Genomic DNA, 25,874 nt, shown 5'->3' with positions numbered 1-25,874 from the left:
TGCCCTTCGTGCAGAGGATTGTCCTCGAAAAGAAACGGAGTGATCCGAGGAGGAACTGACGACGGTGGTGAAGGAAAAAGATGCAAAGAAAGAAAGGAAACGTGTTAAATTATATTAACCGGTGACGATGAGATCTGCCGTGAAAGTGGTAACAGCAGCTTTGTTTCTGGCGGTGCAAGTGTAATTTCCTGCTGTATCCGAAGATACCGATTCTATGGTTAAAATTGAACTTCTTCGACCCAGTTTCGTGTGAGAGATTTCCGAGAACGTTTCAACGGTTTTCCCATTCAATTTCCAATCGATTTCAATTGGTAAATCTCCTTCGGAAACTATGCAATTCACTTGAGCGAAATGACCCACGTTCATTGGACTTTCTTCGAAGATGAAGGGCAGGACCTTGGGTGGAACTGAAGTGAAGGAAATTTGGTTTAAACGCAAGAATATCTTTGCTAATTACGAAGTAAACTGTAAATGAATAACCGGTGACGAAGAGGTCGGCTGTGAAACTGGTTGAAGCGACTTTGTTTCGGGCGGTGCAGGTGTAGTTTCCCGCAGTCGCCGCAGACACGGATTCTATCGTCAAAATTGAACTTCTTCGACCGATTTTCATGTAAGAGATTTCGGGGTAAGCTTCCAAAGTGTTTCCGTTCAATTTCCAATCGATTTCAATGGGAAAATCTCCGTCCGAAGCGATGCAATTCACTTGAGCGAAACGTCCCTCGTTCATTGGACTATCTTCGAAAACGAATGGCGTTATACTCGGAGGGACTAGAATGCAGACCGCAAAGACAAAGACTTGTATTGTTTGTTTATTTTGAGAGGAAGGAATATGAGAGAAGCGTTCAAGATAAAGTTAATCAATATAAGTTAAAATAGTAACCGGTGACTGCGAGTTCCGCTGTGAAACTGGCGGTGGCAACTTTATTTTCGGCGGTGCACGTGAAATTACCGGCCGTTGCGTAAGATACGGATTCTATCGTCAAAATTGAACTTCTTCGGCCTAATTTCGTGTAAGAGATTTCGGGGAAAGCTTCCAACGTGTTTCCATTCAATTTCCAATCGATTTCAATGGGAAGATCGCCTTCGGAAACGATGCAATTGACTTGGGCGAATCGCCCTTCGCTCATCGGACTCTTTTCGAAGATGAATGGATCAATGTTTGGGGGAACTGGGAAGAAATAGCGAACGTTAAAAAGAGATATTAACCGGTAACGACGAGGTGCGCGGTGAAACTAGCTGTGGCGACTTTGTTTCTGGCAATGCAAGTGTAATTTCCTGAGGTCAGATAGGAGACCGCTTCGATGGTGAGGATCGAGCTTCTCCGTCCGACCTGGACGTGTGAGATCTCGACGAAGTCGTCCACGCTTTTTCCGTTCAGCGTCCATTCGATGTCCAAAGGTAAATCGCCCTCGGAAACAGAGCAGATGAGCTGTGCGTAGCGACCCTCGTGCATGGGATTCTCCTCGAAGACGAAGGGAGCGATACCAGGAGGCACTAAGTAACGACGAAAGGAAGACGGGGGAATCGATAAGTTAGAATTGAAAAGTTTAAATAACCGGTAACGACGAGTTCCGTTGTGAAACTCGCTGCTGCGACTTTATTTTCAGCGGTGCAAGTGTAGTTTCCAGCTGTCGCTGAAGACACTGATTCTATGGTCAGAATGGAACTTCTTCGTCCGACTTTCAGGAAGGAAACCTCCGGGAAATCGATCAAAGATCTCCCATTAAGTTTCCACTTGATTTCGATGGGCATGTCGCCCTCCGATGCGAGACAAGTTACTTGAGCGTAGTGACCTTCGTGCATGGGGTTCTCTTCGAAGATGAACGGAGCGATCTTCGGTGGAACTGAGACGATCGAAACATTCATTGATTACGAAAAGGATGGAATTGATTGTAATATAGCGGCAAAACGTATACATTTGGTATTCTAATTTATATAGTTTTAAAAAAAAAAGTATAAAATAACCGGTAACTATGAGCTGTGCAGTGTAGGTGGATTCTCCGGCTTTGTTTCTTGCTGTGCACGTGTAATTGCCGGAACTGCTTTCAGACACTGACTCGATGGTCAGAAAGGAAGTGCGACTTCCCATCTTTCCCGAACTTATCTCCTGGAAACGTTCCAAAGAGTTTCCGTTCAACTCCCAGAGGATGTTAAGCGGAAGATCACCTTCGGACACTAAACAGTACACCTGCGCATAGCGACCTTCGTTCATCGGATTCTCCTCGAAGATGAACGGCGCTATCCTAGGAGCAACTGACGATCGACACCGTTCACATTTTCCGTTTACAATAATATATAACACCGTCGCCATGGAGATTGTTGCCATGGACAATATATAATACATTTAAGATGATTGGACTCGGTCGAGAAGAACATAATTTAACAATTACAAACATCGTAAAAGCAAATCGAAGGAAAGAGTGTGTACATGTGTATTTGAGGATTATTTATATGATGCATTTGTAAATTAATTGGAACGTTTATACCCTTGACGACCAATTCTGAGGCGACGCTCGAAATTCCTGCAGAGTTCGAGGCGAGACACGTATAGTTTCCTGCGTGATTCTCAGCCAGAGAATCGATGTTCAACGCCGAAGTTTTCTTCCCGAACAATGAGACATTGATGCCATCGGATTCGGGCAGAGTTTTACCATTAAGAAACCAAGAGAATTTCACGGGCATATCTCCGGCGGAAACAGTGCAATAAACTGTGGTGGATTCTCCGAGGTAGGAGGGTTCATCGCCGAAAGAAAACGGAAGTAATTTGGGTAAAACTAGATTAAGAGAAAGAGAGAGTATAAAGAGTAATTATAATGGTACCATTTACATGGAGATGGGTGGAATAGCTCGTCGTTCCGGCTAGATTTGAGGCTACGCAAGAGTACTCTCCAGAATGTTGAGCATTAGCAGATTCTATATTGAGTGTGCTCGTTCTTTTCGATTTTAAAATGCTGAAATCGTCTGTATCATCTAAACGATTGCCGTTTAAAAACCAAGAGATGTTGAGTGGAAAATCTCCTTTTACGACACACGTTATGGAGATGATGTCTCCGGAATTCGTGGGTTCATCTCCAAAATCAAATGGAGTGATTTGCGGAGGAGCTGACAACAATAATACAAGATTTAACGACAGTCTTCAAATGTGTTTTGAAATTCTGCAAATTAACCGGAAAATAGTTTCAATTTGTTTCGAGTAAAACAGAAGGTAGTAAAAAGACAGTGGATTGATGAGGATACATTCGCTTTGTTTAATTTACAAGTTACCATTGACGACCAGTTCCGAAGCAACGCTCGAGATACCAGCAGCGTTCGTTGCTAGGCACGTGTAATTTCCGGCGTGGTTCTCCGCCAACGATTCGACATTCAACACCGAAGACTTCTTTCCGAAGGACGAAACACTGTAACCGTCCGCTTCCAACAGAGTTTTACCGTTCAAGAACCAAGAGAACTTCACCGGCATATCTCCGGCGGAGACGGCGCAATACGCTGAAGTGGATTCACCGAGGTAGGAGGGTTCATCTCCGAAAGAGAACGGAAGCAATTTGGGTAGAACTAAGTGAAAAATAATAAGATAATTACAAAGTACCATTTACATGGAGGTGCGTTGAATAGCTCGCAATTCCTGCTAGATTTGCTGCAATGCAAGCGTACTCTCCTGCATACTCGGCGTGCGCGTATTCGATATTAAGTGTGCTAGTTCTCTTGGAGTTTAGAACGCTCACATCTTGAGCCTCTTCATCTATGGGTTTGCCGTTCAAAGTCCAAGAGATTTTAATGGGAAAATCGCCTTTCGCCATACACATAACTGAAACAGCTTCTCCGAAGTTCGTGGGTTCATCTCCGAAATCGAAAGGAGAGATTTGCGGTGGAACTGAGACAACACAATTTCTCAAAGTTGAATAAAAATGATTTAGAATTATGTGGAAGAAACAGATAATCAAGAGAAACGGAATCAAGAGTTAAAGGTTAATGAGAAGGTTCAAGTTGAAACATGCGTGCGCGCGTTACCCTTGACGACGAGTTCGGAAGCTATACTCGAAATTCCCGCCGCGTTCGTCGCTAAGCACGTGTAATTCCCGGCGTGATTCTCCGCCAAAGAATCGATGTTCAAGACGGACGTCTTCTTTCCAACCGAAGATACGCTGAATCCATCGGCTTCGTGCAGAGTTTTACCATTAAGAAACCAAGAGAATTTCACCGGCATATCGCCGGAGGAGATGGCGCAATACGCTGAAGTGGATTCGCCGAGGTACGAGGGTTCATCTCCGAAAGAGAACGGAAGTAATTTGGGTAGAACTAAATGAAAACAATTAGAGAATTAGTGGATGGAGTGTAGTGGTACCGTTCACGTGGAGATTGGTGGAATAACTCGTCGTTCCTGCTGGATTCGATGCGATGCAAGAGTATTCACCGGAATGCTCGGCGTGCGCAGATTCAATGTTAAGTTGACTAGTTCTTTTAGTTTTGAATACGCCAATGTCGTGTCGATTATTGTCAACGGGAATTCCGTTCAAAGACCAAGAGATATCAATGGGAAAATCGCCTTTTGCAAGACACATGACGGAAACAGCTTCACCAGAATTCGTGGGTTCATCTCCGAAATCAAAAGGAACAATTTGCGGTGGAACTAGGACAGATAAAGAAGTCTTGATAATAATAATAATTTGATTTGTAGACCGTTAACTAAGAGCTGTGCGCTATAAATCGACGTTCCAGCTGGATTTTTCGCGGTGCACGAGTACGTTCCAGCTGTTGCATGAGATACGGCCTCGATGGTCATCAGGCTGCTCCGTTTACCCATCTTCGCGAAAGACATCTCCGAGTATGAATCCAAACTTTTGCCGTTCAAATTCCACGCAATTTCAATTGGTAAATCACCCTCGGACACCAAGCAGATGACCTGCACGTATTGCCCTTCATGCAGAGGTTTATCCTCGAAGATGAACGGGGTGATTCTAGGTGGAACTGAGTAAACAAAAAACCCACTTTCACGAGCATGTTTCTTCGGTAAAATAAGGTTTAAATGAGGGGAGAGAGAATTAGAACAGAATAGTTTTCAGAAGAACTTAAGTTAACGCTACCGTTGACGTGTAAAAGTGTTGAAAATTTAGCAATTCCCGCTGCGTTCGAGGCTATGCAAGAGTACTCTCCGGAGTGATCGGCGTTTATGGATTCAATGTTGAGTTGACTCGTTCTTTTCGATTTGATAATCGATATATCCTGTCTGCGATGGTCGATAGTTCTGTTATTCAAAGACCAGGAGATGTCGATGGGAAAATCACCCTTGATGAAGCAGGTCACGGAGACGGCGTCACCGGAATTTGTAGGTTCTTCGCCGAAATCGAATGGAGAAATTTGCGGTGGAGCTACAGAACAGTGCGTTCACTTAATTGGAATTATTCCAGGAAAAAAAAAAAAACGAAAAATGTAAAGCAGGTAAAGTAACCGTTGATGAGGAGAATTGCTGCGTGCTCTGCAGAACCAGCAGCGTTCTCCGCGCGACACGTGAACGATCCGGAATGCGAAGGATCCACGGAGGAGATCATCAGCAGACTCGTTCTTCCGCCGATGGGAACCATCGATATTCCCCGCATCCGCGTATCTTCGATGGTGTTTCCATTCAAAGACCAGAAGATCTTCAGAGGAAGATCCCCTTTGCTGACGTAGCAGTTGAGCTGCACGTTGTCGCCAGTGTTGGCCTCCCCATCGAAATCGAAAGGATTAACGTAAGGTGGAACTGGAAGCGGTTACGAAAAATCTACACATAGTTAAAGAGAGAAAAAAGAAGGTAAACCGTTGACGTGCAGACGCGTGGAAAACGCCGAAGAACCGGCCGAGTTTGCGGCGACGCAAGAGTACTCTCCGGAGTGTCCACCATCGACGCTGTCGATGCTCAAGTAACTTCTTCGTTGACCGACCACGTTAACGGAAACACCATGAAACTCGTCTATCGGTAATCCGTTCAAGAACCACTCGATTCTCAACGGAAGATCACCCTTATTCACGGTGCACGTGTAAGAGACCATGTCGCCCGAGTTCAAACGTTCTTCGGATTTCTCGAAGGGCATTATTTGCGGAGGAACTGCAACGATGTTGGAGGATACAATACAATACATTGGGAAGCATAACATTAAAAAAACAATCAACTAGTTGATGTACCGTGAACGCGTAACTCGGTGGAAACTTCTGCAATTCCTGCAGCGTTTTTAGCGTAACAGGCGAAGATTCCCGAGTGGTAAGCATCGACTGACTCTATACTCAAATAACTGGCGCGTTGGCCTACTGAAGCAACGGAAATTCCAAAGTTTTCTTCGATCGGTTTTCCTCTCAAAGTCCAGAAGATTTCCAACGGGAAATCGCCTTTATTGACGGTGCAAGTGATCGAAACCATATCGCCCCTATTGATTCTATCTTCGCCGAAGTATAAAGGAACGATTTGTGGTGGAACTGGACAATTTCAAATGCAAAAAAATAAATAAAATAAAATGTACCGTGAACGCGTAACTCGGTGGAAATTTCTGCAATTCCTGCTGCGTTCTTCGCATGACAAGTGAAGATACCGGAGTGGTAAGCATCGACGGATTCAATACTTAAATAACTGGCGCGTTGACCGAAAGAGGCAATAGAAATTCCGTAATTTTCTTCGATCGGTTTTCCATTCAAAGCCCAGAAAATCGTCAAAGGAAAATCACCTTTGTGGACGGTGCAAGTGATGGAAACCATGTCTCCGGTGTTAACTTTGTCGTTACCAAAGTCGAAGGGAACGATTTGCGGTGGAACTGGAGGATTTCAAATGCAAACAAAAAGAGAATAATAATAATCAAAGATGTACCGTGAACGCGTAACTCGGTGGAAACTTCTGCAATTCCTGCAGCGTTCTTAGCGTGACAAGTGAAGATACCGGAGTGATAAGCGTCGACGGATTCTATACTCAAATAGCTGGCGCGTTTGCCGACCGAAGACACGGAAATTCCATAATTTTCTTCGATCGGTTTTCCTCTCAACGTCCAGAAAATCGTCAAAGGAAAGTCGCCCTTATTGACGGTGCAAGTGATGGAAACCAGGTCACCGGTGTTAATTCTATCATCGCCAAAATCGAAGGGAATAATTTGCGGTGGAACTGGAGGATTTCAAAAGCAATAATGAATCGAAAGATGTAAACAGTACCGTGGACGCGCAACTCTGCAGAAGAATCGGTGCTTCCCGCAGAGTTCTTAGCGTGACAAGTGAAGATCCCCGAGTGGCGAGCATCGACGGATTCGATACTCAAGTAACTGCCTCTTTGACCTAAAGTTGTTATGGAAATCCTCGAGCCAACGTCCAGATCTTTTCCGTTCAAAGTCCAGAAGATTTGCAAAGGGTAATCCCCTTTATGGACGGTGCAAGTTATCGAAACCATGTCACCGGTGTTAACTCTGTCGTTGCCAAAGTCGAAGGGCACGATTTGTGGAGGAACTGAAGAAGAAGTTTATATCGAATTTATATCGAGGGAATGAATTTGTGGATGTGAATTTGTTGTTGTCATTTGGTTTGGTTTACTTGTTTACTAATACCGTTCACGTTCAGATGAGCAGAAGAACTGTCGCGGCCTGCGCGATTCGAAGCGGTGCAAGTATAGGTTCCGCTGTGGACATCTTCCGCAGATTCTATGCTCAGGTAACTTCCCTTGCGACCGATCAACGTTACCATGACACCGTTGCGATCGTCGTCAAGGAGATGACCATTGAAAAACCACTCGATTTTCAGCGGAAAATCGCCTTTGTTCACAGCACAAGTGATGGAAACTGTATCGCCTCTATTGACTTTATCGTCGCCGAAGTCGAAGGGAACGATTTGCGGAGGAGCTGATTGAGAACCAAAAGATAAATGAACGGACAGATCTGATTGGATGAAGGAATAATAATCGGGTTATCGATGGTTGCGCAATCAAGTTACCGTTGACGTGCAATTTAGTGGAGTACGAGTCTTTTCCCGCTGCATTTTCGGCGGTGCAAGTGTACTCGCCCGAATGAACCGCATCCACCGAATCTATACTCAGGTAGCTGCTTCTTTTGCCCACCGGATTTACGTCTACACCCATAACATCTTCGATGGATTTACCATTCAAATACCAGCGAATTGTCAATGGTAGATCGCCCTTGTTCACGTTACAAGTGGTCGTCACTACGTCTCCGGTGTTTATTTTATCATCACCGAAGTCAAAGGTATTAACCTGAGGAGGAACTGCAGAACATTGTGATAAGGTAACAAATAAGATAAACGATTTTTGTTGTTGCGGATTTGTTAGGAGTACAGAATTAAAAAATAAACAAATGAGAAGAGGCTAAGGTACCGTTGATTCTTAAGGTTGTCGTATATTTATCGGAGCCAACTAGATTCTGCACGGAACAAGTGAAATCTCCGGAATGCTCTCCGCTCACCGAATCTATGCTCAAGACGCTGTTGCGTTTTCCCACCGAGCTAACAGTGATTCCACCATACTCTTCGACGGGAATTCCGTTCAGAGTCCATCTGATGTTAAAGTGCAGATCACCTTTGACGCTGCAAGTGGTAGTTACGGGATCACCGGAATTGATGGGTTCTTCGCCGAAATCGAAGGGCGAAATTTGCGGAGGAACTAAAGAGAAGCGTGAAAGTAAAACAGATGCGTTTTTAAACACCGTTGATTCTGAGGTGCGTCGTGAATCGATCGCTCCCAACGTCGTTCGTAACGGTGCAGACGAATCTTCCGGCCTGATGTCCGTTCGCGGAGTCTATGCTCAAGAAGCTGTTGCGTTTTCCCGCCGAACTGACGGTGATGCCAGGATAATCCTCGACGGGCGCACCGTTCAAAGTCCATCTGATAGTGAACGGAAGATCACCTCTGACGCTGCACGTAGCGGAGACGGGATCGCCGGAATTGATGGGTTCTTCGCCGAAATCGAAGGGCGCTATTTGCGGAGGAACTGAAGAAGTGCGAAAGGTATTTGTAAGTAACACAGGAAAGGAACGCAGGAGGAGGAGGATGGACCTAATAAATTGTTTGTGCTTTTACCGTTGACGCTCAAATGGGCGGAAAGCACGCTCGTTCCGGCCCTGTTCGAAGCGATGCAAGAATATTCGCCGACGTGCGAGGCGTCCATATAGTCTATACTCAAAGTGCTCAACTTCTTGTTGACCATGCTGATGGAAACACCGTTCTCGCTGTACAACGTTTGTCCGTTAAGAGACCAGGTGATGTTTAGAGGAAGATCACCTTTGTTAATCGAGCAGGCGACGGAAGCGGAATCGCCAGAATTCATTGGTTCGTCGCCAAAGTCGAAGGGCATTATTTGAGGAACGACTGAAATTGGATGAGGAGATATGATCATGTGTGCGCGCGCTTTCATACTATCTATATACAAATATTATATGAATCAGTGAAGAAAGTACCGTTGACTTGCAATTGTGCCGAATGCGTGCTTTGTCCGGCCCCGTTCTGCGCTATACAAGTGTACGACCCTATGTGCACAGCTTGAACTGAATCTATACTCAAAGTGCTAAGCCTCTTCGTCACTTGACTCACGATGACGCCTTCGCTGACATCTATAGATCTGTTGTTATGCAGCCAAGTGATCCTCATAGGTAAATCACCTTTGCTCACCGAGCACATGAACGAGATGGACTCTCCGGAATTCATAGAGTCTTCGCCCGAATCGAAGGGTAAGATTTGCGGAATGACTGTTCGTCGTTTGGATGAGAGGAAAATAAAAGCGAATGATTAAATGAAATACCGTTAACGAGAAGTTGCGTTGAATGCGTGCTCAGTCCGGCCCTGTTCTTAGCTATGCACACGTATTCTCCAGCGTGCACAGCTTGCACGGATTCTATACTCAAAGTGTTGATTCTCTTGGTGACTTGGCTAAGAACAACCCCTTCGCTGGTGTCAATGGATCTGTTGTTATGCAGCCAAGTTATCGTCAAAGGTAAATCCCCTTTGCTCACCGAACACATGAACGAAGCGGATTCGCCGGAATTCATCGTTTCATCCCCGGAATCAAAGGGCATTATTTGAGGGGAGACTTTTAATTTGGAGAAAAAATGGAAATATAAAACAAAGTAAATAACTAGTAGGTACCATTAACAAGAAGTTGCGTTGAATAAGTGCTTTGCCCGGCCTTGTTCTGCGCGATGCAGACGTATTCACCTGCATGCACCTCGTGGATGGATTCAATGATCAAGGTGCTTATACGTTTGGACACCTTACTCACGACGATACCTTCGTTCATATCGATGGTTTTGTTGTTGTGCAACCAAGTTATCGTCAAAGGTAAATCTCCTTTGCTCACCGAACACATGAAAGAGGTGGACTCTCCCGAATTCATAAGTTCTTCGCCAGAATCGAAGGGTAAGATTTGCGGAACGACTGTATTTGTTTATTGAAAGGGAAAAAATGAAAGCGAATGATTAGCAAAACGATGAAATACCGTTAACAAGAAGTTGCGTTGAATGCGTGCTTTGTCCGGCCTTGTTTTTAGCTATACACACGTATTCTCCGGCGTGTACAGCTTGCACGGAATCTATGATCAGAGTGCTGATTCGTTTGGACACTTTGCTCACGATGACACCTTCGCTGACATCTATGGATCTGTTATTATGCAGCCAAGTTATCGTCAAAGGTAAATCCCCTTTGCTCACTGAACACGTGAAAGAAGCGGACTCGCCGGAATTCATCGTTTCATCACCGGAATCGAATGGCATTATTTGCGGAGCGACTTTTGATTTGGACAAAAAAATGGAAATGTAAAAGAAAGTAAATAACTAGTAGGTACCATTAACAAGAAGTTGCGTTGAATAAGTGCTCTGTCCGGCCCTGTTCTTAGCTATGCACACGTATTCTCCAGCGTGCACAGCTTGAACTGAATCTATACTCAATGTGCTAAGCCTCTTGGTCACTTGACTCACGATGACGCCTTCGCTGACATCTATAGATCTGTTATTATGCAACCAACTTATTGTCAAGGGTAAATCCCCTTTGCTTATGGAACACGTCAGCGAGGTGGATTCACCAGAGTTCATCGACTCTTCGCCGGAATCGAAGGGTAAGATTTGCGGAGAAACTGCGTACACAATACATTACAAGATAAAGGATATCGGTGTGCTAAGGTTTGGCAAAAATAAGATGATCGAATGTAACCGTTAACTCGAAGATACGTCGTCTGTGTTGCAGAACCGGCTCTGTTCTTCGCCGTGCAAGAGTACTCTCCGGAGTGATGGGCGCGCACCGAATCTATACCTAAGGTGCTGATCTTTTTCGTCACTTTGCTGAGAGTGATACCGTCCAGTTCTTGCGAAATTAATCTACCGTTCAGCGACCAGACGAAATCAACGGGAGTATCGCCCTTGGAAATGGTGCAGGTCAACGAAGTTGATTCCCCAAAGTCGATAGACTCATCACCGAAGTCGAGAGGAAGAATTTGCGGTAAAACTGAAAGACAGTTGTATCTTTATAGGATTTGTTTTAAGGATTGTGATGGAATTACGAAAAGTTTACATAGTGATTTGATGGATGGGTACCGTTAACGTGCAAGAAAGCCGAATGCACTGCAGATCCTGCAGCGTTCTTCGCTATGCAACTGTACTCTCCGATGTGGAAGGCTTGGACGTTGTCGATGGTCAACGTGCTGACTTTCCTGTTGGCGCGCGACGTAGAAACACCTTCGATTCTATCCACCTGAATACCATCTCTGACCCAAACTATGTCCAAGGGAAGATCACCCTTCGCCACCGAACAAGTCAACGAGGTCAGATCACCGGAATTGATGAATTCATCGCCAAAGTCGAATGGTAAGATTTGCGGTGCAACTTAATCGGGACGGGATGGAGAGAAACAAAAGAAATGTGAAGGAAAAACAATGAATAAAACTAATAACCGTTAACCATCAAGTTGGCGGAGAATTCGGAGATTCCTGCTGCGTTTTCGGCGACGCACGTGTAGATTCCGCTATGCTCCGCTCTAGCAAGATCTATACTCAACGCGGCGATCTTGCTGTTCATACGCAACACGCTAATACCGATCTCGTCCGATACAGATCTGTTGTTGTGCAACCAAGTTATTGTCAAAGGTAAATCGCCTTTGCTTATGGAACACATCAGGGAGGTGGATTCGCCGGAATTGACGATTTCCTCGCCGAAATCGAAGGGAAGAATTTGCGGAACGACTATAAAGAATTTAAACGTGCTACGGTTCAAAAATTATAGAGGACAAGCTAACAAACTAATTGATTAAGTGTTGTACCGTTCACGTTCAAATGGGCAGAGTATTTCGTTGAACCTGCTGCGTTCTTGGCGATGCAAGTGTACTCGCCGATGTGATCAGCCCTTGCCGAATCTATACTCAGCATGCTAATCTTCTTGCTCATCTTGCTGATCAAGACACCATCGAGATCGTCGATGACGCGATCGTTATGCAACCAAGAGATCTCCACTGGGAGATCGCCCTTGGTCATGGCGCAGTTGATGGAAACCAGTTCGCCAAAGTTGATGGCCTCGTCGCCGAAATTGAACGGAAAGATTTGCGGAATGACTGAATAATAATTTAAGAAAAAGGTTGTTGAAGGTCTAACGGAAAGAAATGTGAGTATGGGATAATGTGTTGCGCTCGTGTACCGTTGACGGTCAGAAGGGCCGTATGCGAGACTTGGGCAGCACCGTTGGAAACGACGCAGGTGTAGTTTCCTGCGTGGAAGGCGCGCACAGAGTCGATGCTCAAACTGCTCAACCTCTTGGAAACCCTGGCAATCGCGATTCCTTCTTCTTCCCCCTCTAAGATGATCTCACCGTTGAACAACCAACGGATGTTCAGTGGATAATCTCCTTTGCTGATGCTGCATTGCGTGGAGACGCCTTCACCTTCGTTCACAGATTCATCGTCGAACGTAAAGTGCGTCACCTGAGGAGGAACTATGGATATTTCGATACAATCATTTCAAATCGATACACAGGGGGGCGGGAATGGATGTTAATGTTGATATTTGAACAGCCAACGAAAGTTACCGTTAACTCTGAGTACTGCAGAAGATGAACTGATCCCCGCTTTATTTTGAGCGACGCACGTGTAGATGCCGTTGTGCTCGGCATGAACGGAATCGATGCTCAGAGCGGTGATCTTCCTGTTCATCTTCATCACGCTTATCCCCATTTCCAGGGAAACACTAGCGTTGTTATGCAACCAAACTATCTCCACCGGCTGATCCCCTTTGGCGATGGTGCACTGTACGGACACGGTTTCGCCCTCGTTGTACGACTCTTCGCCGAAATCGAATGCGTTTATGTGCGGCGACACTTGAGAGGCAAGAGTTTATCTCATTTTATTATTTTTTTGGATTTAGAGGAATGATTGATTGATTGTAAATATGTGTGTATGCGGGTGCTGTGATGCAAGTTACCGTTAACCCTTAAGGTTGAGGTGAAAGATGATGTTCCGGCCGCGTTCTTCGCTAAGCAAGTGTAGTTTCCTACGTGCTCCGCTCGAACGGTGTCGATGCTCAACGTGGCGATTTTCTTGTTCATCCTCATTACACTGATGCCCATCTCCATGGTAACCAACAGATCGTTATGTAACCAGGTGATCGTGATCGGTTGATCGCCTCTGCTGATAGAACAAGTGAGGGACGTAGATTCGCCCGAATTGATCGACTCTTCGCCAAAGTCGAACGGCAATATTTGAGGTAAAACTGCAATAAACTAGATTGCTACGGAGATGCAAGAATCTCAGAATTGCAGGACAGATTTATAAGGGAAAGTAACGGAAAAAAAAAGAATGTAAATTGAAAGAATTGTGTACCGTTGACTGCTAAATGAGTGGTGAAGTTTGCGGAACCAGCAGGATTCGAAGCGCTGCAGGTGTACATTCCGTTGTGCTCAGCCTGCACCGATTCGATGCTCAGACTGCTGATCCTCTTCCCGATTTTACTAGTGTAGATGCCGCGAAATTCGTCCGCATTTCTTCCGTTGATGAACCAACTAATAGTCACGGGATTATCGCCTTTGGTGATGGTGCATTGCACGGAAGCAGTGTCGCCCTGATTGAACGATTGCTCGCCGAATTCGAAGGGGACGATTTGCGGAGGAACTGAATTAAAGAGAGGATTTCAAGAAGAGAAATTGCGGAACAATTCATATTAACAACTAGATTACTAAATAAATGTAGTACTGTGTGTGTACCGTTGACGGTCAAAAGGGCCGTATAAGAATCTTGGGAGGCGCGATTCGAGGCGACGCACGTGTAATTCCCGGCATGATTAGCGTGCACGAAATCGATGCTCAGAGTGCTGACCCTTTTCGAGGCCCTCACCAGAGTTATTCCTTCGTTGGGACCGATGGGGTTACCGTTGAAGAGCCAACCGATGTCCAGAGAATAATCCCCTTTGCTTATACTGCATTGAGTTGAAACACCGTCGCCTTCATTAACAGATTCCTCGTCAAATTCAAAGTGACTAATCTGGGGAGGAACTGGAGGGCGTCCAAGAAAACAACATCATCAAAGGGTAAAGACAAGGTTACAAAAGATGTGCAATAACTAACTAAACTGTAAAAAGCAAATACCGTTCACGTTCAGGAAGGCCGAGTATTTGGAGAAACCCGCCTTGTTCTTGGCCATGCAAGTGTACTCTCCGATGTGGTGAGCTTGAGTCGAATCGATACTCAACATGCTGATTTTCCTGTTCATCTGGTTGATAGTGATACCGTCGAACGCTTCGTTTTCAATGACCTTATTGTTATGTAACCAGATGAACTCGATGGGGGAATCCCCTTTGCCGATGGCGCAAGTCAAAGAGACCAGCTCTCCGGAATTGACTGTTTCTTCGCCGAAATTGAAGGGGACGATTTGCGGGGAAACTGCGCTCGTTAGAAACAACAATTATACAGAGGGATGGTAGGTATAAATGGATGATTAACAAAAAAACAAGTATGCAAAGATTCGAGTTGATTGGAAAAAAGTACCATTGACTAAAAGGTCTGCAACGTGAGCGACTTTTCCGCCTGGATTTTCAGCGAGACAAACGAATTGTCCTCTGTGAAAATCCTCGACGGAATCGATGCTCAATTGGCTAACCCTTTTGTTAGTCGCTGCGACCGAAACACCTTCGATGTCTTCAGCCGGACGACCGTCCAACTGCCAAGTGATTTTGATGGGGAAATCACCTTTGGTGACGGCGCAGGTGACGATCACCATGTCGCCGGAATTCACCGGTTCTTCGCCGAAATCGAAGGGTTGGATTTGCGGAGGAACTGGATGATTAAAATTTCAATAGAAATGAGTACAATGAGTTAATACCGTTGACCGCAAGAAGAGTCGTGTAATTCGCAGAACCGGCTGCGTTGGAGGCGCTGCACGTGTACAGTCCGTTGTGCTCTTCGTGGACCATGTCGATGCCCAAATTGCTGATCCTTTTTCCCAATTTGCTAACGTAAACGTCGCGAAAGTTGTCGATCGTTTTGCCGTTGATGAACCATCTAATTTCCAAGGGATTGTCGCCTTTGGTGATGGTGCATTGCACGGACGCAGTGTCGCCCTGATTGAACGATTGCTCGCCGAATTCGAAGGGGACGATTTGTGGAGGAACTGTCGATAATGCGGAGGAAAGAGATAAATAAAAATTGATGATTGTACCGTTGATGTTGAGGTGAGCGGAATAGGTGGAAGCGCCGGCATCGTTGACTGCTAGACAAGCGTAAACACCACTGTGCTCCGCCTGAACCGAGTCTATATTCAGAGTGCTGAATCTCTTCATCTTGAGAACGCTGATGCCGAAGCTCTTCTCATCGACGCTTTCGCCGTTCAGAGTCCAGGTCAAGGTCAGAGGGGAATCGCCTTTGGAGACGGTGCATTGTATCGACACGGTTTCACCGGAATTGATGGACTCTTCTCCGAAGGTGAATGGGAATATTTGCGGAGGAACTGAGGGGAAACTAAGATTTAAGAAATTATCACCGTTCACGTTGAGCTCTGCAGAGTGGGAACTCTGTCCGGCAGAATTACTGGAGATGCACGTGAACAATCCTCTGTGATCGGCTTGGACGGATTCGATGGTTAAAAGGCTGAGACGTTTCATGTTCATGATGTTGACTCCGTGAAAGTCGGACACGATACGTGAATTCAATGTCCACGTGAAATTTAATGGGGAATCTCCTTTGGAGATGATGCATTGGACTGAGACGGTTTCGCCGGAATAAACGGAATCCTCGAAGGTGAAAGGGACGATTTGCGGGGCGACTTACGGTGATAAAGAAAAATGAAATGATTTAAGAATTTACCATTAACATTGAGTTGTGCAGAGTATGTAGTTTGACCTGCAGAATTACTAGAGATGCACGTGAACAATCCTCTGTGATCGGCTTGCACGGATTCGATGGTTAAGAAACTGACGCGTTTCATGTTCATGATGTTGATTCCATGAAAATCAGAGATGATGTGCGAATTCAATGTCCAGGTGAAATTCAATGGGGAATCCCCTGTGGAGATGATGCACTGGACTGAGACGGTTTCACCGGAATAGACAGAATCCTCGAAGGTGAAAGGGACGATTTGCGGGGCGACTTGCGGAGGCAAGAAAGTAAAAGAATAATGAAATGATTTAAGAATTTACCATTAACATTGAGTTGTGCAGAGTATGTAGTTTGACCTGCAGAATTACTGGAGATGCACGTGAACAATCCTCTGTGATCTGCTTGCACTGAGTCGATGGTTAAAACGCTGACGCGTTTCATGTTCATGATGTTGATTCCGTGAAAGTCAGAGATGATGCGCGAGTTTAGAGTCCAGGTGAAATTTAACGGGGAATCCCCTTTGGAGATGATGCACTGAACGGAAACGGTTTCGCCAGAGTAGACGGAATCCTCGAATGCGAATGGGGAGATTTGCGGAGCGACTGATGGAGGAGATGAATAATAAAAGTGTTTTAAGAATTTACCATTGACATTGAGCTGTGCAGAGTACGTGGTTTGACCTGCGGAATTACTGGAGATGCACGCAAACAATCCATTGTGATCGGCCTGAACGGATTCGATGCTCAGAGAGCTGATGCGTTTCGTGTTCGTGATCGTTATACCGTGAAAGTCTGAGATGATGCGCGTGTTTAGGGTCCAGGTGAAGTTGAGGGGAGAGTCGCCCTTGGAGATGATGCACTGGACGGAGACGGTTTCGCCGGAGTAGACGGAATCCTCGAAGGCGAATGGGGAGATTTGGGGGGCGACTGAAGCGATGAAATTGCAAGTGAATTTTACCGTTGACCTGCAGAACTGCAGAGGATGAGGCTTCTCCCGCTGAATTGTGGGCGATGCACGTGAAGACGCCAATGTGATCAGACTGCACCGATTCTATTGTTAATGAGCTGACGCGTTTCATGTTCATGATGTTGACTCCGTGAAAGTCGGAGATGATGCGCGAATTCAATGTCCAGGTAAAGTTGAGCGGAGAGTCGCCTTTGGAGATGATGCATTGGACTGAGACGGTTTCGCCGGAGTCGACAGCGTTGAAGCCGAAAGTGAATGGAAATATCTGGGGCGCAACTGTTTGTTGAAGAAAAATGGATTTTCGGACGTGTAAAATAATACGAGTGAAAAATGTATATAAAAATAAAAAATAAAATAATATATATGTATTCCATAGATGCGCTGAAATGGGCCACCAAATGGTGATGGTGGTGGTGGTAAGTACCATAGACTTCGAGGAGGGCGGTGTAATGAGATTTTCCGGCTTCGTTGATGGCGATGCAAGTGTACTGTCCGCTATGCTTCGGTTCAATCGAATTGATATTGAGGATGCTCGCTTGCGAACCGAACACCGAACTCGAAATGCCCAAAGAATTGTGCGCGACGTGACGACCGTTGAAATGCCATCTGATCTTGAGCGGACGATCGCCTTTCGGCACGTAACAAGTCAACACCGCACTGTCGCCGGCATTCAGAGGACCGTCGAACGTGAACGGATTGATCACCGGCAAAACTACAAATAGCAACAACAACAACAACAACAACAAGAACAACAACCATCGACCAATCATCATGTCCAGAGGCATCAGCAACAATTTACAATGATGATGATGAGGAGGAAAGAGTATCATCGTCATCATCATCATCATCCCTTAGCACACTTCTTCTTATAATCATATCCTCCCACATCACATTTCTTCATTTAATTAGAGCGCATTATTACTATATAGCAGTCGAGGATGCCCGACGGTATCGTAGAGTTCGTTAGCAACATCCCAAACACGTACATGGTGTACATTGATAATACATATAGAAAGAGATACAGCTGAAAACCGTGATCCACAAATGCGAACATGTTGAACAGAATAAATGTACCTGTGAAGAGAAACGAGATGGCTTGTCGCGCGGACGACGAAACGGCAGACACGAGAAAAGCAACAAGTTGATTCACCACTGTCGCGGACGGATAGTAGAAACCTTTGCAAAAACTCGTTATAATATTCGTATTTTTATCTGAAAGAGAAGACAACAGCAAAGTATAAGTGCTGTCCGGCAGCGGTGAATGAACGTACGACGATTCGATGTCATCAATTGATTCGATGTCATCGATTGATTCTAGAAAGAGTTTCGAATCGTATTTGCTGTAATAGACTTTGAATATCATATGTTGCTGCTGCTGCCGTTTAACGTTCGTCGACGCGACCACTTTCTTTGGTATTTGTTGAGAATTGAAACATTTCGACTTACCCATCACTTGAACTTCGAGCATTCCTCTGGCGTTGTATCCTTGCGAGTTCTTGGCGACGCAGGCGTAGGTCGCTTGATCGGAGGAGCGTTCGACGTTCTCGATGATGAGGGTACCGTTGCTGAAGACCTTTTGTTTTTTGCTGGTCGGAAGTTGACGAGAATCTATCAAACAATTAGTAAGTTGTTTAGTTAAACACATTGAACAGTTCGTTGTTGCTTACCTCTTTCCCATACGATCGATTCGATCGGATATCCAGCTACCGGGCAATGGACGATCAAGGTTCCTCCGGCGACGATCGATTGTTTCTCCATCTTCTTGACGAACGGAATACCGTAGACGTTGATCTTGGCGACGTGCTCGGCCGAACCGACTTTACTACCGGCCGTGCACTTGTAGATACCTCCGTCGTTGGTGTGGATGCCGGTGATGTTCAGATTTGAGACGACATCGCCGTTCACAGTTACGTACTGGCCGATCTGGTAGCGGTCGCTGTTCGAAAGCCTCGTTCCGTCCAGTTCCCAGGTGATTTCGGGCGTCGGGTTGCCGATTGCCGAGCATTTCAGGTAGACGGATGAGCCGGGTTTCAGGGTTTGCTCGTCGAAGGCGTGACGGATCTGCGGAGGATCGAAACGTCCTCCTAGTTTGAGTTCGGCGGTGGCCTCGGCGCTCTCCTGGTCATTTCTTATGAAGCACTGGTACATTCCCTTGTCCTCCTTGCGAACGGCGTCGATGCGAAGGATCGCCTCGGAATGGTCGATCTTGCGTCCATCCTTGAGCCAGCTAATAGTTTTGATGGGGTTGCCTTCGAAGGCGCACGTGAAGACTGCTGGTCTTCCGAAGTCGACGGTCTGCACTTGGGGTTCGATGCTCGCCTTCAGTGGTGCGGTCACGGTCAGCACGGTCTCGACGCTCTCTCCGCCCACCGAATTGTTGACGACGCACAGATACTTTCCGGAATCCTCGACTTTGGCCTCACGGATGATCAGGGTGCCAGCGACCTGCTTGACGCGTTCGTTCAATGCGATGACCTGCTTCCTGCTCGTTCCCTCCACGAATTTGAACCATCTGAGAAAGATTAAAATAAAATCCAATATATATCGAGAGTGTATCATCAACTGCTACTGCTACTACTGCCGACGATTTTGATGATAATGATGATGATGGTAATGATGTAGAAGGATCAGTCATCGAGAGATAGTTAGTCTTTTTATTCCAACTACTACTATTACTTCTACTACCTGAAGTGAGGAACGGGATGGGCCTGCGCCGGACACAGGATCACGGCGCTCCTGCCCTTCGCGACGTCCCTGATGTCGATGGTGCGGCTTCCTAGTCTCGGCCGCACCGATCCGGTTGGCTCTGGAAAATCGGCAAAAGCAAAACAAATGCACTCACGTATACTCACTGACCCTACGCCGCCGCCGCCGTCTTCGTCGTGTCGCCATGGAAATGCAAGATAATAAAAGGGGGTAAACAGAAGAGAGAGGGTGGGCGCGCGCGCGCCACGCGTGCTTCGATTTGAATGAATCGTAGTGGGTGGTGGATGGTGGGTGGATGGATGAGGGCGGATTGGTGCAACAGGTGGTGTAATCGGGATTTACCTTTTTCTGGGTACGGGGAAGGATTGGGCGTCGCAGAGGAGAACCACCGAACGTTCAGCGTTCGCTGTCCGCTTGTTGAGGCCGTCTCCGGAGACACGGGGTGCCGTCAATCCCGTCGGTTCTGCCGCACAACACATACGTGCACATCAAATATTGAGGAGGGTGTGAGGGGGTCGCATTTATTTGATGTCAGTCATCAACACTTACTTGAAGATGGGATAGGGATATCCGACGACCGGACAGAGCACCCAGACGTCGGCGTCAACGGGTCGCGAAGATATTTTCCACGGCGTTCGTTCGCCCACCAATTTTGGCGCTAAATTGTTGCTCGGTTCTGAAACGAACCAGCAATTAGGATTCATCCATTTGCTCCAACTTAACACTATAATTATTGAATTGCTTTGTTGTTTTTTTGTATTGCGAGCAAAGTGCGGCGCTGCGAGTGCGATTTAAGAAATGAAATGAAACGTTCTTCAGAATCCTATTCACTGGTTCATGCAGAATTCAGAAATTGCGCTACTACACACCAACATCGTTAATAATAAAATAAATAAAAAATAGAAGCCTTTCTCCTAGATTATTCGTTCATGCAATGCAGTTGTGAGTAGGCTGGCTGACGATAATAAACATTTGCGTTGGATGGCATTGATTATGCGTTGCTGGGGAGATACTTGAGCTTACTTGAATTTGGGCACCGGGTAACCGGTGACGTGACAACCGAGCCAGGCGTCTCCGGCTAACGGCACCCTCAACACCTTCCAGCCTTCGAAAGCTTCTCCGTCCTTCTTCGGCGGCACGTTATTCGTGGGCTCTGGATATCGGGGAGATAGATCGATAGAAAACAGAGAACTTACGAGAATCTTGGGACGGGATACGCGGTGACCTGGCACGTGAGCCACGCGATGTGACCGGGTTTAACATCGAGAACGATCCACCCGCCGAATCGGGCGCCCGCCTTCTTCGGAGCAACGTTGTTAGTGGGTTCTGCAGAAGAGAGGAAGGATGAAGAAAAACGGGAACAATCATCAATTGGACCAGGAACGGATGGATATGATGGATAATGCGCGCACACCCGTCTGCAAACTCTGTCCTTTGTTACCTGAATTTTGGGACGGGATAACCGACGACGTCGCACGAGACGACGATCACGCTGCCAACCGGAAAAGAGACCAGCTTACCACCTTCGTACTTTTGCCCTGGTACTTTCGGTGCGATCTTCCCCGTCGGCTCTGGAAAGATCACAGTCTACCTCTACTAGGAAGAAGCGGTACTTACCTGAAGATTGGGATGGGATACCCGACGACCGCACACATCAGATAGACCGGTTCGCGGACGACGGACACGATCAACGTGAAACCGATCTTTTTGTCCAGAGCTTTCGGTGGGATATTGTTCGTAGGTTCTGGAATATTTCATCCAAATTTGCAACGAAATCACAAACTTGAAGTTCCATCTACTACTTAGGGATATGACTACTACCACTACTACTACAAATAAGATACTAGGAACTAAAGCATAAAAGTAAACAAACAATAAAAGAGAAGCAAATGAGCAGAAGGAATTTAACAAAGAGATGATCGCAATCCCCACCTGAAGATGGGAACGGGATAACCGACGACCTGGCAGAGAGCGAAAACTGGATCTCCGTTTTGCACGGAGAGTTTAGCGAATCCGAATCTGTTGTCCAGAGCCTTTGGAGCGATGTTATTAGTTGGCTCTGCAAATCAGTCACGATGCTCGATGACAACAAAAAAAAAAGAAGCGAATTGGAAAGAGAACAAATCCAAGCCCACGAAACGAAGACGAAATGTAAAACAATGAGAAGATTGGGGATATTGGAAGTTAGTGATTGATTTTACCTGATGATTGGTGCTGGATAAGCCTGAGCGGCGCAGAGGAGCGTCGCCAAATTAGATTCTTGGACGACGCGTCTCAGACTACCGACGTCGTCGTCGCGGACTTTGGGAGCGACTCCGGCCAACGGTTCTAAAAATCGCGCAAAGAGCGAAGAAATGAATGCGTGTGAATTACCTATATTTGGGAGTGGGGTACCCTTGTGCGGCGCAGATCAGAGGCAACGTCTTCCCCTGACCGCTCCACACCTTCAAACCGGAAATCCCTTTGTCTTTGGCTGTCGGTGCGACGCTAGTCTGAGGTTCTACACACATCGATTACAATGTAAATACATGACTTAAGATGATGGGTAGGGTACTCGCTCTTCTTTTCTCTAGTTGTTTTTTTTTTACGAAAGATATTTGACCCACCTGAAGAGTGGTGGTGGATGGGATTGAGCGTCGCACGGAAGGACGAAACTCTTGCGAGAGTCGACGGTGACGGCGTCCAGTTTGGATTTCGGCGGAAGACGTGGCGGAGTGTACCCGATCGGTTCTATCGATCGATCGATCAAAATATCATGCAGCAAAGAGAGAGAGAGAGAGAGCGAGAACAAGTGTTTGATGATTATTCATCCGGAATTACCTGAACAAAGGGATAGGGTATGCCTGCGCCTGGCACAGCAACGCGAAACTCTGCCCGACGGCCCTGGTATACGCTACCAAGGTTGCGTCGTTCGAGAATGTAGGTTTTTTGGAGCCGATCGGTTCTGCAAGAGAAAAGATAAAGAATGCGAAATGTACCTGAAGAACGGAATCGGAAGTGCCTGCGCCGGGCATAGGAGCGCGAAACTGTGACCCTGCTTCCGGTCATATGAGAACGTCTTTGATTCCGAGGAAAAGGTGGGCGCCTTGCTTCCAACAGGTTCTGAATAAACGAGTATGAGAAGACGACAAGGATGAGGATGAGAAGGATGAGGAGGAAGAGATGGATAATTGCTTATTAGACTGACCTGAATGCTGGGACAGGGAAGGCCTGAGCCTGACAGAGCAGTGCGAAACTCTGTCCAATAGAGCGAGTCAAAGAGATGCTGGTGGCATCGTTCGAAAAGGATGGCGCCTTAAAGCCGACTGGTTCTAAATGGAAGCGCAACAACAACGAACTTGAGTAAATGTTGAGATTACCTGAACATCGGGACGGGTAATGCTTGCGCCGGACACAGCAATGCCAGATCTATGTCGACGCGACGATCGTAGATGAAACCCTTCGAATCGGACGAGAAAGTGGGCATTTTACTACCGACCGGCTCTGCATAGGGATGCACAGAAAACGTGTAAAAAAAAGTAAGTAGAATTGAAAAAGGGAGAGCCTACCTAAACAGTGGTAAGGGTAGTCCTTGCGCGGGACAAAGTAAAGCGAAATCTTGCCCCTGGTGTCGTTCGTAGCCCATGCTTTTCAGGTCGTTCGAGAACGTCGGTTTTTTACTACCCAAAGGTTCTAAGGAGAGAATCGTGGATGAGAGCGAGCAAACAAAAATAATAGAAAGAGATTAAGCGAAAACCCAAAAACAAAAAGTGCAGACCTGAACTTGGGAATGGGTAACCCTTGAGCTTGACAGAGCAAAGCGAAACTTTGACCGGATTGTCGAAGGAAGGCGTTGGCCAGATTATCGGTCGAGAAGACGGGCGCCTTCACGCCAACAGGTTCTAAAATAGAGAAACAAAAAGAGCTCTCTAATACAAGTTTGCGTTATGCTTTCGATTGAAATTGCGTAAACTACTGCGGTGTAAATAGATGAGTAAGTTAATGTGAGAGACCTAAATGAAGGGAGTGGGTATCCCTGGGCCGGACAGAAGAGCGCTACTCCTCGACCGGATTGATGTTCGGCGTGCTTGAATTTGGCGTCAGCCGTGAGTTTGGGCGCTCTGGTGCCGACGGGTTCTGCAAGGAACGAAAGCGAAAGATAGAAGAGGAGAATTGTGCTTATATACCGTACCTATAGTTGGGCAGCGGAAGGGCCTGCGCGGGACATAGTAACGCGATGTCGTGACCCTCTGTACGATCGTATCCGAGCACTTTCAGATCGCTAGAGAAGATCGGTTTCTTCGTTCCCACCGGTTCTGCCACCACATGCACGAATTTAACACTCAACGAAATACCGAATTAATGAAATACCTGAACTTGGGTATGGGCAGCCCTTGGGCCTGACAGAGCAGTGCGAATCCGGAACCGGACTGCCTGAAGAACGAGCTGGACATGTCATCGCTCGAGAAGACGGGCCCTTTCACGCCGACGGGTTCTGCACGTTTAACGCAGAGGGAGGAAACGAAGGAGCAGATGGATGTGTTTCAAGTTAGTCGGATGGTACTGATGGACTGACCTGAACGTTGGCAGAGGGTAACCCTGAGCCTGGCAGAAGATGGGAATGCCGGAGCCGCGAAGACGTTCAACGTACTTTAGCTTGGAGTCGGCGAGGAGTTGGGGCGCTCTCGTGCCGACCGGTTCTAACAGGAGGTTCAATACAATGTGATACTGATGGGACTGGTGACCGCATACCTGAAGGATGGCTTCGGGTATCCCTGCGCCTGACAAGGTAAAGCTAGACCGTGACCGACAATCTTTTCGATGGTCACGCTCTTCACGTCGGAGACGAGGCTGGGTGCGCGCGATCCGACCGGTTCTATTTACCAAGAAATTTGAGATTGAGAATACGAAAGTGGAAGTACCTGAAGGAGGGCGTCGGGTATCCCTGTCCTTGGCAGAGGAGCGCTATTCCGTGACCGGCGGATTTCTTCATCATGACGCCTTCGTCGGTGAAGGTTGGAGCGCGAAGACCGACCGGTTCTGTATGCGCAAAGAAATACGCGATTTAAGCGAGTAACAAAAAAAAGAAACGGTACCTGAAGGAAGGCTTCGGGTAACCCTGCACCTCGCATAGGAGTGTTAAACCGTGACCGGACGTCTTCTCCAGCATGATTCCCTTGACGTCGGTGAAGGTGGGAGCGCGATGACCGACCGGTTCTAATAGGTAACGCAATAATTTCAAGATTTACTAAATGAGGCTTTCACCTGAAGAGGGGCACCGGGTACCCTTGGGCCTGGCAGAGGACGGCCAGATCGGAATGGGATCGCTCGACGAAAGTGCTGGATTTGGCGTGCGACAGAAGGGTCGGAGGTCTACTGGCCATCGGTTCTAAAGCGAGGATCGAGAATGGATAAAGGATACAACAAATATATACATTCGCACCTGAAGATCGGTGTTGGGTACCCTTGTGCCTGGCAGAGGACGGCCAAATCGTAACCGGAACGTTCTACAAACCAGGTGAGCTTCGCGTGCGATAGAAGTGTTGGTGGTCTACTGGCCATCGGCTCTAATAAATGTACAGAGTTGAGTTGAATATTATTACCTGAAGTGAGGGACCGGGTACCCTTGTGCGGGACAAACGAGAGCAATGCTCACGAACTCTGCGTACTCGATCACATCGTACTTGCTCTTCGACGAGACTTTTGGTAGAGCGCTGCTCATCGGTTCTGCACGTGCATAATACAGAGATAGAAAGAGAAGAGAAGAGAAGAGAAGCGGAAGAGAATAGTTGAATGGTTTTCTGTACCTTATCGATGGGACAGGGTAGGCTTGTGCCGGACACAGAAGTGTTAAGCTGGTGAAGATCGAAGCCTCGAAGGTACGCGATTTATCGATGGTCGGGAATTTCGGTTTGACGCTACCGATGGGCTCT

At 46.6% G+C, this 25,874-nt stretch overlaps 1 protein-coding gene across 50 annotated transcripts in view; it reads right to left on the bottom strand.

Annotated features, from left to right (window-relative positions):
- Window positions 1–25,874, bottom strand: part of LOC108568273 (Down syndrome cell adhesion molecule-like protein Dscam2) — a 50,219-nt gene that overhangs the window by 12,119 nt on the left and 12,226 nt on the right. For 8 of the 50 annotated variants that reach the window (XM_017929614.1, XM_017929608.1, XM_017929633.1 and 5 more), the window contains exons 3-6: window positions 21,895–22,021; window positions 20,512–20,638; window positions 18,924–19,768; window positions 18,703–18,864 (exon numbers count right to left, since the gene is read on the bottom strand). In XM_017929614.1, coding sequence (XP_017785103.1) covers window positions 18,703–18,864; window positions 18,924–19,768; window positions 20,512–20,638; window positions 21,895–22,021 — 1,261 coding nt within the window. Of the gene's footprint in view, window positions 1–3,586; window positions 3,872–5,081; window positions 5,367–6,832; window positions 7,121–9,034; window positions 9,323–9,752; window positions 10,041–11,535; window positions 11,824–15,298; window positions 15,587–18,702; window positions 18,865–18,923; window positions 19,769–20,511; window positions 20,639–21,894; window positions 22,022–22,782; window positions 22,907–23,321; window positions 23,446–23,719; window positions 23,844–23,954; window positions 24,079–24,133; window positions 24,258–24,693; window positions 24,818–25,037; window positions 25,159–25,384; window positions 25,509–25,748; window positions 25,873–25,874 lie in introns of all 50 variants that reach the window. The other 42 variants (XM_017929524.1, XM_017929351.1, XM_017929405.1 and 39 more) reach the window with 24 other exon arrangements.

The sequence above is a fragment of the Nicrophorus vespilloides genome, unplaced genomic scaffold, assembly GCF_001412225.1.
Source record: "Nicrophorus vespilloides isolate i.1.1-1 unplaced genomic scaffold, Nicve_v1.0, whole genome shotgun sequence".
Lineage (NCBI taxonomy): Eukaryota > Metazoa > Arthropoda > Insecta > Coleoptera > Silphidae > Nicrophorus > Nicrophorus vespilloides.
This window is presented reverse-complemented; position numbering and strand designations above follow the sequence as displayed.